The sequence below is a fragment of the Dipodomys merriami genome, unplaced genomic scaffold (genome assembly GCF_024711535.1).
Source record: "Dipodomys merriami isolate MVZ:Mamm:240054 unplaced genomic scaffold, mDipMer1.0.p SCAF_4, whole genome shotgun sequence".
Taxonomy (NCBI): Eukaryota; Metazoa; Chordata; class Mammalia; order Rodentia; family Heteromyidae; genus Dipodomys; species Dipodomys merriami.
In genome coordinates, this window is record NW_027205603.1 from 22,437,103 (window position 1) to 22,453,530 (window position 16,428).

Sequence of the window (16,428 nt, forward strand, 5' to 3'; positions counted from 1 at the left end):
CGGGGGAAAGGAGGGGCTCGGTACAATACCCAGGTCCTGAGTTCAAGCCCTAGGTCCAGCACAAAAAAAATTAGTTATGTACATATAACCATGTAAAGTGATGTTAATCTAAATAAATTCCAAGATAATGGAAAGGACATGTTTGGTTTTTTTTGTTGTTGTTGTTATTTTAATGCAGTGTAACAGAACTTAATAATTTGTGTCTCCATCTTTTCCTCAATAGGCTGAGAAGACAGACAAGGTTTAATTACCAAAAGTGAGGTCATTTCCTATATTAGCCACTTTGAGTATGAATATCCTGTCACTTGTTGTCTGTAGATCAAGGCTGGCACTCTGTCACAGCTCCATTTCTGGCTTTTTGTTGGTGATTAATTGGAGATTTGTTTCCTACCTGAGCTGGCCTTTAATATTTGTCTACAGAGCTCAGCCTCCTGATTAGCTAGGATTATAGGCAGGAATCACCAGCATCTACCTGGCTTCTTATACCCCTGGTAATTTATCTTCAAAGCTGGATCCAGTTCGATCCGGCTGGATCCGTCTCAAACCGGCTTGATCCGATTCGATCCTGCTCCATGTGGCTGGATCCAGCTCAAACCGGCTTGTTCCAGCTCTAACCAGTTTGATCCGGCTTGATCCTGTTCGATCAGGTTCAATCCAGCTGGATCCGGTTTGATCTGGCTCTTTCCGGTTCAATCCAGTTCGATCTGGTTCTAACCGGTTTGATCCGGTTTGGTCCAGTTTGAGCTGGTTAGATCCAGCTGGATCTGGCTTGATCCGGCTCTAACCGGTTTGATCCGGTTCGATCCTGCAGGATCCGGTTCGATCCGGTTCGATCGGGTTTGATCTGGTTCGATCAGGCTGGATCCGATTTGATCCGGTTTGATCCGGTTCTAACCAGTTTGATCCGGTTCGATTTGGCTGGATCTGATTCTTTCCGGATCCCAGTGGGGTCTGGGGAGAAACCATGCCAGTGTGTTCAGACTCAGTTTGAGTCAGCTGAAATTCAGCACAACTTAGACAAATGGGAAGTGGTAAGCCTTGTAGTTTGCCTCCATCTCTCTCACAAACAGAACTTAACAACTTGTTTGTGTCTCCATCTTTTCCTCAATAGGCTGAGAGGTTCTAACTGGCTGGATCCAGTTCGAATCAGCTGAATCCGGCTCTAACCAGTTTGATCCAGTTCTAACCGGTGTGAAACGGTTCTAAAATGTTTGATCCGGCTCTAACCGGTTCTAACCGGTTTGAGCCGGTACTAACCGGTTTGAACTAGTTCTATCCGATTTGATCCAGTCTAACCAGTTTGATCCGGTTCTAACCAGTTTGACCCGGCTCTAACCAGTTTGATCCGGTTAGAACCGCGTTCTAACCAGTTTGATCTGGTTCTAACCGGTTAGATTGATCCGGATCTAACCGGTTTCATCCGGTTCTATCTGGTTCAAACCGGTTTGATACGATTCTAACGGTTCTAACAGGTTTGAGTCGGTTCTATCCGTTTCTAACCTGTTTGATCCAGTTTGAACTGGTTCTGGCCACTTTGATCCAGTTAGAACCTGTTCTAACCAGTTTGATCCGGTTCTAACTAGTTTGATCCGGTTCTAACCAGTTTGATCCAGTTCTAACCGGTTTGATCCGGTTTCATCTGGTTCTATCCGATTCTATCCCGTTCCAACCAGTTTGATCCAGTTGTATACGGTTTTGATCCGGTTCTAACCGGTTTGATCCAGTTCTAAGCAGTTTGATCCAGTTCTAACGGTTTGATCCGGTTCTAACCGGTTTCATCCGGTTCTAACCGGTTTGATACGGTTCTAACAGGTTTGAGTAGGCTCTAAACCGCTGGTTTTATCCGGTTCTAACTGTTTTGATCCAGTTCTAACCAGTTTGACCCAGTTTGAACCGGTTCTGGCCACCTTGATCCGGATTGAACCGGTTCTAACCGGTTGCCTCTGGTTTTAACCGGTTCAGGCCAGTTTAAACCGGTTTGAACCGGTTCTAACCAGTTTGATCCGGCTCTAACCGGTTTGATCCGGTTCTAGCCAGTTTGAGCCGGTTCTAATCGATTTGATCCGGTTCTATCAGGTTTTAACCGGTTTGATCCGGTTCTAACCGATTTGAGCCGGTTTCATCGGGTTTGAGCTGGTTCTAACCGGCTTGATCTGGTTCTAGCCAGTTTGATCCGTTTTGATTGGTTCTAGCCAGTTTGATCTGGTTCTAGCCGGTTTTAGCTGGTTCTAACCGGTTTGATCCGGTTCTATCGGGTTCTAACCAGTTTGATCCGGTTCTAACCGGTTTGAGCCGGTTCTAAAGCTTGATCCTTTTAACCGGTTTGAGCCAGCTCTAACCGGTTTGATCTGGTTTGAACCTATTTGATCTGGTTCTAACCGGTTTGATCCAGTTCTAACCGGTTTAATCCTATTCCAACCGGTTTGATCCGGTTTGATCCGGTTCTAGCCAATTTGATCCGGTTCTAACCGGTTTGACAAAGGGTAAACCAATGCAACAGCAATACTGACAAGACACTATGTTGGAAGTGAACTTTACAACTTGAGTAGGGAGGAGTCAGGAAAGGGAAAGGGAAAGTGGGAGAAAAAGGAGAGAGGGGTAACAATGTTCAACAAGAAATGTATTCATTGCTTTACTCATGTAGCTGTAACCCCTATATATAACACCGTTACAATAAAATTAAAATAAAGAAAAAAAAGGTTAAGAACATTTTATTACAATGTATATTTTAAAGTTCCAAAATTTCTTAATTTTACCTAATATGGCAAATTTCATCCAGTTCACTGTTTTCATCCTCTAATTGAGATTTCACTTCTTCTATCTCTAATAGCTCTTCCTGTGGTCTTCTGATCTTATTTTCCATTATTTTAACTTTTCTTGAAAGCAATGCACATCTACTAATTTTACATTGGATTAGTCTGTCACATGAGTAAAGCAAATCCACAAGATTCGGTGAGTCACCAGCATCTGTATCCAGGAAGTGAAACATTGTCAGAATGTTCATGGTGTCTTTTGAAGAAAAGAAAATTGTTAAGAAACAATGATTTCATGTGACTTCCTGAAATAATGTAACCATTCATCTGATGTTTATTGTAGTGACCTCAAGTGTTAAGAATATACACCTAAAGGCCATGTGGGAAGCATCTTCCAGGAAGCAGTCCCCTGCACCAGTAAGTTCACTATTGCGGTAAAAAGTGGTTTGCCACCTATTTGGACCACTTATTAAACATTTCTAATGTAATAACTTTTTATCAGGAGGCTTCTAGTCAACAGTAGCCTATTAGTAGATAAGGTTTTGGGGAAGTAAACAATACATGCAAATATATCTGAAAATTCAAATAAAAGACATATTGTTAGGTTTGTCAGATTAGACAAAAATCTAAATGTATGCAACTAAAACAATACTGTTTAAAAGACTAGGCATATGCCTATAACCTCAGTGTTCAGGAGACTGAGAATTGAGGATCTGAGTTTTAAGGCAGTCCAGGACTTGAAAGTCTATGAGATTCCTATCTCCGGAAAACCATCAAAAATCTGGAAATGGAGCTGTGGCTCAGGTGCTAGCCTTGAGCAAAACAGCTAAGAGACAGACCTACACCTTGAATTCAAGCTCCATAATAAAAAAAATTAAATTTAAATTTTAAAAATTTAAATGGACCCATTAGATGAAAAAAATAACATTTGAAAACTTGATGAAACAAGGTTGAGTAACAACCTCAACATTCTTACTAAAGTAGATTTCATAGGAAAAAATACTTCCAGCAACAGTCATTTCATTATCATAAAAGGCTTAATTCATCACATTGATGTCTGTGATAGATGAGGGAAAACAAAGTAATCAAAGATGTAAATAAATGGTCACAGATTGAGTTCTTTCAAGAAGCTCTGCTATCACTTTTCACTTTTGCTAGCTAAATGAAGGAAGGTTTTGTCTATGCAGTCCTATTTTTACATACTGTCTTTTGTCTTGCATGAATGAGGAATTTCTCCATAAGTCAGTCTTACCTGTCCCACTAGAAATCTCATTCTCTGGGCAAGGAGTATAAGGAAAGTAACAGGAACTCTTTCCCTCCTGAGGGGATTTCCTGAATCCAGGACCACAACTCTCACTGGCTGGGGAGTCTGAGAAAAGTCAGATATTTGTTGTTAACTGCTGTATTGCCATAGTCCTCTTCTTAAAAAGTATTTGGAAAACTGGATCATTAAGAATCTCTCTCTCTCTCTCTCTTTCTCTCTCTCTCTCTCTCTCTCTTTCTCTCTCTCTCTCTCTCTCTCTCTCTCTCTCTCTCTCTCTCTCTCTCTCTCTCTCTCTCTCTCTCTCACACACACACACACACACACAATGTACTCTCACATCTAATCAACTTATAGGATGTTTCAGTGTATATATGACAGGATCCACCTGGCACATATCACTACTCCCCACATCATTGTGCTATTACAAGCTAGCTGCATGTATAAGAGGAAGGGCCTAGTAGTGATAGGAACTTAGATAAGTAGAAGCATTGTACAATTGTATATGAATTATACTGTACATAAATTATTCATGTTACTTTACATTATCTCTCCAACTTACCTGTGAAATGGTGGAAATCAGAGAAGAAAAAAATCCTCAAATGAGCTTTAAAAGCATGAACTAAAGCACAGAAATCACTTGTGGTCGATATCCATATCTCAGGGTTAGCATATGTGTTTCTATGCTCTGCCATTGCCACAAGATGAATTCCATGTATTCAATGTTGCATAGTTTCACCACAGACTCAGAGGTATCAAGACAAAAGACTGTTGTACTCATGCAACACCCAAATCTGAGCGCAAAATGATCCTTTCTATTTTTATAATGATTCTGTTATGTATTTCAGAATGCTACAAAGCTCACTAACAAAGATGTCATTTATTATATATGAGAGATGAATGTTTACAAATACATTAGTAAATACATATGGCTCCTTTTCTGTTCAAAACAAAAGGGATTAATTCATCTAAGGGCAATTATTGATTATGAGCCAAATAATAACCTCAAAATGCAAGTAGAAAACTGATTATACTCTCAAAGAAGTGAAACAATTCACCAGTGTTATTTCAGATTCTAGAAACTCAAAATATAATACACAAATAATAATTAACTATACAGCATCACAAAAAATGTAATAGTCAATCATAACCATGCATCTTAACAAATTAGTATATATTTAAAACCATGTACTACATTTTTTAATTTTCTTATTTCATTATCTTTAATATGTCTTATTAAGGATTTAGTTATAATAACTAAATCCACTTGAAATATTTTCTCTAGTCATGACAACCAAATAAAAAATTAACAAAATAACTCTGGAAAACACTAAAATTTTTGAATAGTATGTAGCATATATCTAAATAACTTTGAGTCACAAAGACAACTAAAAAGAGAAACATTTTTTAGCTGAATGTACAAAAACATAAAAAAACAGAATTTATGGAATGTCATATGATCTCTGCAGCAGATAAAGAAAAATTTATAGCACTGAGTGACAATTTCTGTAACTTATTAACATGCATAATAATGCAAGATGAGTTTCACTGTAATAATTCCATTAATGTACACAGTGTACTTTCAATTGGTATCTAGAATGTATTTTGAAACACTTGAAACTGAAATAGAAAATTACTAATTTTTAAATGGGCAAACAGAAATGAAAATTTTTATTCACCAAAAAGCCATGATAATGAAAAAATAAGAATATAAGATGCTCAACATTTTTAGCCATTAAGACCATATAGAAGCTGGGCACCAGGCCATAATTCTAGCTATTCAGGAGACTGATACCTGAGGATCATGATTCAAAGCCAGCAGTGCAGGAAACTTCTTATCTCCAATTAACTTCCAAAACGTTTGGAAGTGGAGCTGTGGCTCAAGTGGTAGAATGCAAGCCTTGAGCAAAGAAGCACAGAGGCAATGCTCAGGCCAGCAATTCAATCCCCAGGACCAGCATACACACAAAAAAGTAAAGGAGGGAAGGAGAGAAGAAGAGAAAAAGAAAGAAGAGGAGAAAAAAAAGAAAGCAAAAAAGAAAGTAAGAAACAATACTGAGATACTCAATAGCATCCATTAGAGTTGCTATTCTGAATGAGTCCAAAGCTCAGAAAATAATAGCAAATACTGACAATGTAATTGCATCAAATCAAAAGGTTTCTCTACATATAAATGAACACATATAAGAGTGAAGAGATGGCATAATGAATGGGAGAAATTACTTGTGAACTATCCATTGACAAGCAATGAATTTTCCCAGACTATATGAACAACTCAAAATTAAACAGCTGTAAAGCAACTAATCCAATCAACCCAATCAATAATCCAATCAAATAATCCAATCCAAAATAAGGTCGGGTGCAGTAGCTCACATCAATAATCATAGCTAGCTACTCAAAATGAAGCCAGCTCAAAGAAATTTTGTCAAGGCCTGTGATGTATGACTGTGATTCCTTTTATAAAAAGAGGAGGCAGGGTTACCTAGGCAACTGGGACACCTGGAAGAGGTCACATCTGCATCAGCTGAGGTCACATCTGAATTTGATGTAGCCACACCTTTCTCCGCCCATACCCTAGATAAGGCCTAGCCCAGGCCCAGACGCCCTCTCTCTGCTCTTTTCTAGCTCTTCTCTTTTCTAGCTATTTTCTCTCTTTTCTAGCTCTCTCTTAGCTCTTTTCCCCAGCTCTCTCTTTTTCTCTCTCTCTTTCCCAGCTCTCTTTCCCAGGCCTTTCCCCACCATGTGGAGGACCAAGATGGCCTGGTGCCAGCTGGAACGATGAATAAACCTACCCCTTACCTGAAAAAAAAAAAAAAAAGAGGAGGCAGGAAGATGTAATCCTAGACTTTAGCCCATCCCAGCAAAAAAAAAAAAAAAAAAAAAAAAAAAAAAAAAAAAAAAAAAACCTCTCTATCCAAATAATATTGATAATAGTAACAAAATATGTATGAAAATTGGACTGACAGACATGGTTCAAGTGGTAAACACCTGCCAGTTAGCAAGATGTCCAGAGTTCTAATCCTAGTACAGAAAAAAATCAATAATTGAGCCAACTAAGTCAAATGAATTGAAGAGACTATTGTCAAAAAGTATAAATCCCAGTAAATACATGAAAATATGCTCTACCTCATGAGGCATCAGGAAAATGATTACAAAACTACACTAAAATTTCATCTTTCCATTTTAAGAATGGTTATCATTAAGGAAACAACAAGGATGCAAGAGAAAGCAACACTCACAAGCTACTAGTGAGAATGAAATTTTACCTAGTTATGATTAAAATTATTAGAGAGATTTCTGAAAAACAATGAAAAACACATGAAAGTAGAAAGGATACTACCTGAGAAGATAAAGAGGTACAGTTTAAGAGTAGAGGAATACAAGAAAAGATCCTGAGTGGTCAATATATTGAAAATACATTCTATACATATATAAAAATATCAAGAAGAAATCTATTAAAATATATCAAGGTAACAGTATTATTATTACCTCTTAAATGAAAGAACTTATATGGAATTAATTTAATTATGTACATAGGCAAGCAAATAGTGAAAGGATTAAAAATTTATCTTCTTTTAGAGACACAATCAAATTGTCTCATACATAAAAATATGGGAAAATATTTAGTTTCTAACTGAAATGTGCTTATTTTAAAAGTAGAAAATTTTATTTTTATCACAAAGACCAATTCGTTGTAAGTTTGATGACAACATCCAAAAACTGAATAAACCATTAAGCACAATTTTTACATAATACAAAATTACTACATATGCATAATATACTTTATTTTATACTTTTTTGGGTTTTTTAAAATAAGTAGTGGAGCATGAATTCAGGGCCTAAGCTCTTTTGCTCAAGGCTAGCACACTACCACTTTGAACCACAGTGCAACTTCAAGTTTTCTGGTAGTTAATTGGAGACAAGACTCTCATGGACTCTTCTGCTCATGCTGACTTTGAACTATGATCTTCAGATCTCATCTCCTTGATAAGCTCAGATTAAAGGAATAAACCACCAGTGCCAAGATTATTTTTATATTTTAACCATTACCTGAGCTTGAACTCAGGAAGAAGCCTGATGCTTACTGATATGGTGCTCTACCATTTGAATATGCCTTTGATTGGATGTGCTAGTTGTTTAGAGATGGAATATTTAAGACTTTTCTACTATGATATTCTGTCTCTGCCTCCAGAGTATCTAGTATTACTGGCATGAGCCATAGGTGCCTGCTTCTTTGCTCTTTTTGAATTAAAACTCTCATTCTTAATTTCTTCTGTAAGGTTGGACAATCTACAGAAATTCAGTATCAACAATCTTACCAGGATTGTTGTGTGGAATACATCTAAGAATCTTTTCTTCATATTTGGAAAGTGTTCTCTTAATGCTGTGAATTGTAAAAAGTGACAAAATTAATATTTTGATATTGATATGAAAAATAATTACCAAATAATTGAATTATTGAGCATTTAAGACAATTTAAGCATTACTTCTGGTATTTATTCCATATGCTTCAAAATTGAGCTGAAAAAATTTTTGCAAAATTTGTAATAAAAGAAGACAAAAGACAAAATAAAGAACAAAGGAGGAATCAATGCAACAATGATACTCACAGACAATATGCTGGAAATGAACTGTACAACTTGGAGGGGGGTATGAGGATAGGGAACGTGGGAGAAAAATGAGAAAGGGGGTAACAAGTTCAACAAGAATTGTAACCCCTCTGTGCATCACCTTGATAATAAAGTGAAGTTTTAAAAAAAGACAAAATAAGGGTGAAATGATCCAGAAGAGAGGACAACAAAACTCAGAGGTAGAAATGCCCATACTCAAAAGATACTCTGTTTTGTCACTGTTATTTTTAATGTACTATGTGATTTTTTTTGTTTCTCTTGTATGTTCTTCCCCCATGGTATAGCCCCTGTTGTCACTGTATTTGATTCCGGTGCCCTGCATCTTGTATATACATTTTTGTAATTTGGGGAGGGGAAGGGAAATAACAAAATTTTGAAAGAAGGATACAGATTGATCCATTGTAACAATGAAAGGTTTAAGACACTATGTTGAAAACAAACTTTAAAACTTGGAGGGGGAGAAATTGGGGAGGTTGGGAGGGAAGGGATTGTAGGGAAAAAACAAAGGACATTGTAACAATGCTCCAAAGGAAATGAACTAAACCTTACTGTAACAGTAACTACTCTGTAGAGTATCTTTACAATAAAACATATTTTAAAAATAAATGAAAATTTAAAAATTAAATTAATATAATCTGAATATTCCCCTATTAACTAAATTGAAATGATAGTTAAAACATTCAAAAAAAGATGGTCTTTTTTTTTTCCTTTTTTCTTTTATTGTGAAAATACCGTGTAGAGGAGTTACAATTACATGGGCAAGATAATGAGTACATTGCTTATCAAGCATTGTTGCCTCCTCCTTTGCTTCCCCTTCCCATCCCTTCCCATCTCCCACCCCTCCACCCTCTAACCCCGCCCCCCAACCCCGGGCCAAAGTTGTAAAGTTCGTTTTCGACATAATGACTTGTACATTTCATTGTTGCAATGGGTCCACATGTATCCCTATTTAAACGATTTGTTTTTTCCCTTCCCCTCCACAAATTATACCGACATCAAATACAGTGAAAGCAGGGGCTACACCATGGGGGAGGGACATACAAAGCAACAAAGAAATCTTATAAATGTGTTAGAAACAATCGCATGAAAGAAAAAACATTTGAATACTTATATTGGGGTTCATTTCACCTAACATCAACTTATCTGAAAGATATTCTTTCTCTATAATAAATACTTTGTTCTTGAAAAGTTCTTCTATGTTAAGCTAAAAAAGCTTCTTTAGCTCACATATTGTTATGAAGGCTAAACAATATAAGGTAAAACACATGCACAGGAAAAATGGAAAAGAATAAATTTAAGATTAATTATATTAATTAATATTCATTATAATTAATAATATTACTTAATATATTAAGGCTTAATTAACATGTTGTTGGTAGGTCTTAAGACTGAAATATTGTATTTATCAAAAAAATTTGAATCCTAACTTTGGCTACTCATATTTCTAATTTGCAATCTTACAAAGCATATCATATCAGCTATTTTAATAATTTTGATACTCTGTAAGTATATATTTTTTTGGGGGGGGAGGCAGTCATGGGGCCTGAACTCTGGGCCTGCGCACTTGTCCCTCAGCTCTTCAGCTGAAGGCTAGCGCTCTACCACTTGAGCCACAGCACCACTTCTGGTTTTGTGGTGGTTTATTGGAGATAAGAGTCTCGAGGTTTTTCCTGCCCTGGCTGGCTTTGAACTGTCATCCTCAGTTTTCAGCCTCCTGAGTAGCTAAGATTATAAGCATGAGCCACCAGTGCCCGGCTGTAAATTTTTATTAATGTATTAGCTCCTTAAATAAAATAAACTAATTGTCCCAAATTAGTAAACTAATCAATCACAGAAAGGGTAAAAAATTAATAACACTCAGGATTAGCAGATCACTAATAGAATGGTACTTGGTCTCCAACTGATTTGGAAGACAAAAATCTCTTAATGCATAAATAGACATTAGCCATTGTTATAGTAGACACATCGACAAGAGCAGGAAAGAGGATGGGCCTTCAATCTGTCTCCAAAACTGGGACCTTCCAAATATAAGCAACACCCATTTTAGGGCTGAGCTAGTGTATATTTAAAATGAAAAACTCAGATGATCATTATACGACCTTCCAGGAGTGGCTCAAGACCAAGAAAAGCAAAAGTGATTCACCATGCCCCTGTCCTCATTCTCCCCAAGAGCACAAAATCTGGTGGCTTAAATATGCTCTGGCTCATTAGAAATAAAAACAGACCTAAAGTTTTACTAACAGATTTCTTACTACTTCAACAAAAGACACATGCTGCAAGTAGTGTTTATCTCTTACCTGATTGCTTCTCATTTCTTGAGCAACATCCTGTCACTTCTATATGAAGCCTCTTTCTCTCCTGTACTTCTCCTTTCCTGCTTAATTTATTTTCCATCAACCTATACCAACCTCTGAACCAAACAAGGCTATTACAAAGCCATCACACTCACCAAACACTTCCCACCAAAAATGGTACAACTGGACTAAGCTAATTAAATCCAACCAATCTACTTTAGATTCAGAATTTTCTCACAATAGCTCCTGTTGAAGAAAGAATTTGAAAATATTTTTCAACTGAGGCAGAATCAAGCAACTTGGGATTTTATTATTATTGAAAACAAATCACTTAAAAGGGAAAAATGAAAGTTGATAAGAACTAGAAGGGTGACATAGCCTACGTGAAGGGGCTACACAGGATATCAAGAGATCTTTCAGCATATACCTGGTAGCAGAGAAGGGAAACTACAGCAGAAAGAAAATGTTTCACACCTGTAATCCTAGCTATTCAGGAATCTTAAGGGTCAGATTTCAAAAACAGCCCAAGCAGAAAATTTGGGACTCTAATTAAGTAACAAAATACTAGACTGGAAGTTTGACTCAAGTGTACAGTATCAGCATGTGGGTGAAAACAGAGCAAGCTTGTGAGGTCCTGTATTCCAGCTTAGTACTTACACAACCACTCTCAAAAAAAGATAAAGTAGAATAAGTGGAGCCTGGCACCAGTAGCTCATGACTTTATTCCTAGCCACTCAGGAGGCTGTGATCTGAGGTTCATGTTTCGAAACCAGCCTGAGCAGGAAAATCCATAAGACTCTTATCTACAATTAACCACCAGAAAACTGGAAGTGGAGCTGTGGCTCAAAGTGATAGAGTGCTAGCCTTGAGCAAAAGCAGCTCAGAGACAGAACCCAAGTCCCAGAATCATCAAAATTAAAATAAAAGAATAAAAGGAAGACTAATACAGGAAAAGGAAAGTGAAGACCAAGAGGAGGAAGAGAAAGTAGAGGAGATTATAAACCCTTCCTGCATCATTACTGGAAATTACTCATAGGTTAAAATAATCCTAACTCAAATTACTGTCAGAAACAACAAAGACTTCAAAGGGTAACATGGTATGAAGGTATAAGTTCACTTGTGTACTCCACAAGAAAAGCTTCCAATACAGAAGTTTCTAATACACAAGAAAACTCAGTTTAGCAACAATAAATCTTGAAAAAGCTGGGAAGCCAAGATGGTAAAGCAGATTTACTACTTTTGGAATTATGGCTGAGCAAAATTTCACATGTACTTGTGAACTAAAACTTAGCAGCATTTTGTGCTTTATAAATTTTTATTATATTTTAGTAGGGCTTACTATTCAACATATCATTTTATAAGTATGATGCATCTTGATCAATAACACCCATTTCATCATTCTGCCCCACCCATCTCAACCCAACCACTTCTCTCTTGGCAAAGGCAGAAACCTTCTGAATAAATTTCCACAGGCTAAGAAAATCGAATTTTCAAGTAGAGTTGTATCAAACTAAGAAGTTACTGCGTGGAAAAGGATAAAGCCTATGGAATGGGAACTTATTTGCCAGGTAGATATCACACAATGGATTAATGTCCAGAATATACAAAGGGCTCAAGGAAATAAACTCTCAAATAATCAACAAACCAGTTGATGGAAAATGAAACATATTTTAGGAAAAGTAAAATTAATCAATAGACACATAAAGAAATGCTAAACATCTTCAGCCATAAAGGAAATGTAAATTAAAACAACAGCGAGATTCCATCTTACCCCAGTTAGAATGGCCATCATCAAATATACAAACAAGAGATTCTGATGCAGAAGTGGATTTTTTTTTGTGAGACTTCATTGATGTGCTCATTGCCAGATATATACCCATCTTCAATTATTAGACCTTATCCTTCAATGTGTGCATACTTAATTCAGAAAATGATTACTCAGTTCACAAACTCTCATCCTTAATTCCATTAATAGTAGTATTCTTACACTTATAAAATTTTTAAGTGTTTCAGTTTTTAATTTTTAATTGTTATTTTTCCTTGTTTCTTTCTTTCCTCCTTTCCTTCCATCTGTTTCCTCTCTCTGAATTTAGGTCTTGGTTAAAATTCCTCTCTTTTTCCCTCCCCACATTCCTCTAATCTTATTTTCTCCCCACAATTCTCCTTAAGCCTATTAAATTTTGGTCAGCTGACTCCTGTTTGACATTTTTAGTCCATTCATCCATAGTCGGTTGTTGAACTAGATTGTATCTGTTGAACTAGATTGTATCTGTACTCATTTTGACTGCATCAAATAATCTGTACAACTACAGCATTCAAGTTGATGCTTGCCTTCAAATAGTGATCTACTACAAAATTGGTTGGGATTTCATACCAAATGAGCAGAACAAGCCAGAGAAACACAAGAAAAAATGGCAAATCAAGGTATCTCAACTCCCACTCATGATAATCAGGTGACAGAGCAGCTAATGAATAATCCAGAGGAGAGTTCCTAAAATGCTCTACAAACACTACTAGTAAACATGTTGAATGAAATGATTGAAAGACTGCAAAGGACTCTCTGTGAGTGTGATAGGGAAAAACATGAGCAGAATAGAGAAAAGCATGAGAGTGATGATGAGTCTAACCAAAGATTAATACAGTAATTTTGTAAGCATAAGGAAGCTAATCAAAGATAAATACAGGAATTGCATGAGCATAATAAGAATAGACAAAGATTGATACAGGAATTTCATGAGCATGAGAGAGCTAATCAAAGATTAATAGAGGAATTGCATGAGTGAGATGAGAATAGACAAAGATTAATGGAACCATTCATGGAATCTACAAAGAGAAAGCTAGAGAAATCCTGGGAGGACACAAAGGACACAAAGGACACAAAAATGCTGAATAGAGCCTATCAGAAGGAAAGAGAGTCCAGTGAAACCAAAACTAACCAACTAAAGGATTTGAGAATGAACAATAAACTCCAAATTAAGGAAGTAAAGAAGTCCATTCAAGATCTAAAACATGAAGTGGTGCTGTGGCTCAAGTGGTAGAGTGCTTGCCTTGAGCTGAAGAGCTCAGGGACAGTGCCCAGGCCCAGAGTTCAAGCCCCATGACTAACAAAAAAAAAAAAGATCGGAAGTGGTGCTGTGGCTCAAGTGGTAAAGTGCTCACCTTGAACCCAAGAAGCTCAGGGACAGCGCCCAGGCCCGGAGTTCAAGCCCCATGACCGACAAAAAAAAAAAAAGATCTAAAACAAAGCTCCAACAAACAATTTGAAGCCATCAAAGCTGACCAATTAGAAGGACAAGAAATAAAAAAACAAAGTACAAAGTCTTGACAGTAGGTTAGACCATGCAGAAGATCGAATCTCTGGGACTGAAGACAGCCTAGACATTATAGAGAAAGAAGAGACAACTATTGAAGACAAATCCAAGAATTATGATAGATTTATTCAATATTTAAAAGACACCATCAGAAGACTTAATCTGAGGATAATGGATATGGAGGAGGACTTAGAGACAGGAGTTAATGGTCCAGGAAATTTATTTAACAGGATCCTAGCAGAGAACTTCCCAAACATACAAAAAGATAGGCCTATTCAGATACAAGAAGCTTTTAGAACCTCAAATAGATCAGACCAGAACAGGACATCCTACTGTCACATTATAATCCCCACAGCTTCAATTCAGACAAAGGAAAGGATCCTAAAAGCTGTCAAGGAGAAAAGATCAATCACCTATAAAGGAAAACCAATTACAATAACTTCCGGTTTTTCAGCAGAGACAATTAATCAAGAAGAGCCTAGAATGATGCATGCCATGCCCTAATGATGCATGCCATGCCCTAAAGACAAACAACTATCAACCAAGAATACTGACCCAGAAAAACTCTCCTTCAAAAAACTCTCCTTCCATAGCAAAGAAACAGGGAATCCAAGAATTATAGGAAGACCCCAGTTGGCACAGCCCCCAAGAAAGTGGATACCATAGCAGGACATACCAAACACCTTTCAGTCCTAACTCTCAATATTAATGGACTTAACTCTCAAATAGTTGAATCAAAAAGAAAGATCCTTCTATCTGTTGCCTTCAAGAGACATACCTTGCCCACAAAAACAAACATTCTGAAAGTGAAAGTCTGGAATAAAATCTACCAAGCAAATGACCCCCATAAACCGACAAGAGTTGTAATCCTAATATCAGATACAATAGACTTCAAATTAAAATTAGAGAAAAGAGATAAAGAAGGTCACTACATACTAAATAATGGATCTCTAATTCAGGAGGATATTACAATTCTGAATATATATTCTCATACCTAAAATATACTTAGAACTCAAAAAATTAAATCCCCCAACAACAAATCCTCAAAGAAACAACTGCCCTATAAATTAGTGGGATAAAGTCTTAAAGTTAGACTTATCTGAAGAGGAAATAAGAATGGTCAATATACACATGAAGAAATGCTCAACTTCTGTATCCATGCAAATCAAAACAACATTAAGTTTCCACCTAACCCAGTTTGAATAGCCATAATCAAAAAAATCTAATAACCAGAGATTCTGGAGGGGATGTGGTCAAATGGAAACAATACTAAATTGTTGGTGAGAATGTAAACTTGACCAACCACTTTGGAAAGCAGTATGAAAGTTCCTCAAAAGACTCCACATAGAGCTCCCTTATGACCCTCTTGGACATTTAACCAAATGCTCACAAACAAGACCACACTAAAGCTACCAGCACAACTATGTTTATCGCAGCATTATTCACCATAGCTAAGATAAGGAACCAACCCAGATGCCCCGTAGTAGATGAATGGATCAAAAAAATGTGGCATATATATGCAATGGAATTCCATCAGAAAGAATAAAATTGCCTCATTTGTTAGGAAATGGAAAGACTTGGAAAAAATTATATTAAGTGAAGTAAGCCAGATCCAAAGAAACATAGGTCCTATGGTTTCCCTTATTTGCAATAACTAGTATATGTCTAGGACAAGCAGAAAAGATCAAAAGCTATGTACATATGACCATATAAGATGATACTAATCAAAATGAACCGCAAGATAGGGACACAAGTGGTTTTTCTTGCTTGCTATTGTTTCTCACGTATTTATGATGTACTATGTAATCTTTTTGTTCCTCTTTTATGTTCTTCCCTCACAGTATACCCCCTGTTTTCACTGTATTTGATTCTGGTGCCCCATATCTTATATATACTTTATTCTAATTTGGGGAGGGGAAGGGAAATAAGAAAATGCTGAAATAAGGATACAGGTTGACCCATTGTAACAATGAGATGTACAAGACACTATGTTGAAAACAAACTTTACAACTTCCGGGCAGGGTAGAGGGAAGAGCTGGGGAGGTTAGAAGGGATAGTAGGGGAAAAACAAAGGAGGAGGTAACAATACTTGATAGGAAATGTACTCATTACCTTGCCCATAATAACCCCTCTGTACAGTATTTTTCAGTAAAAAAAATACATATATATAAATATGAT

The 16,428-nt window shown here is 36.7% G+C and overlaps 1 protein-coding gene across 1 annotated transcript in view; it reads right to left on the bottom strand.

Moving 5' to 3' along the window:
• Window positions 1-16,428, bottom strand: part of LOC138806219 (POTE ankyrin domain family member A-like) — a 75,160-nt gene that overhangs the window by 41,735 nt on the left and 16,997 nt on the right. The window contains exons 6-8 of the mRNA XM_069991753.1: window positions 8,334-8,398; window positions 4,006-4,122; window positions 2,757-2,967 (exon numbers count right to left, since the gene is read on the bottom strand). Coding sequence (XP_069847854.1) covers window positions 2,757-2,967; window positions 4,006-4,122; window positions 8,334-8,398 — 393 coding nt within the window. The remainder of the gene's footprint in view (window positions 1-2,756; window positions 2,968-4,005; window positions 4,123-8,333; window positions 8,399-16,428) is intronic.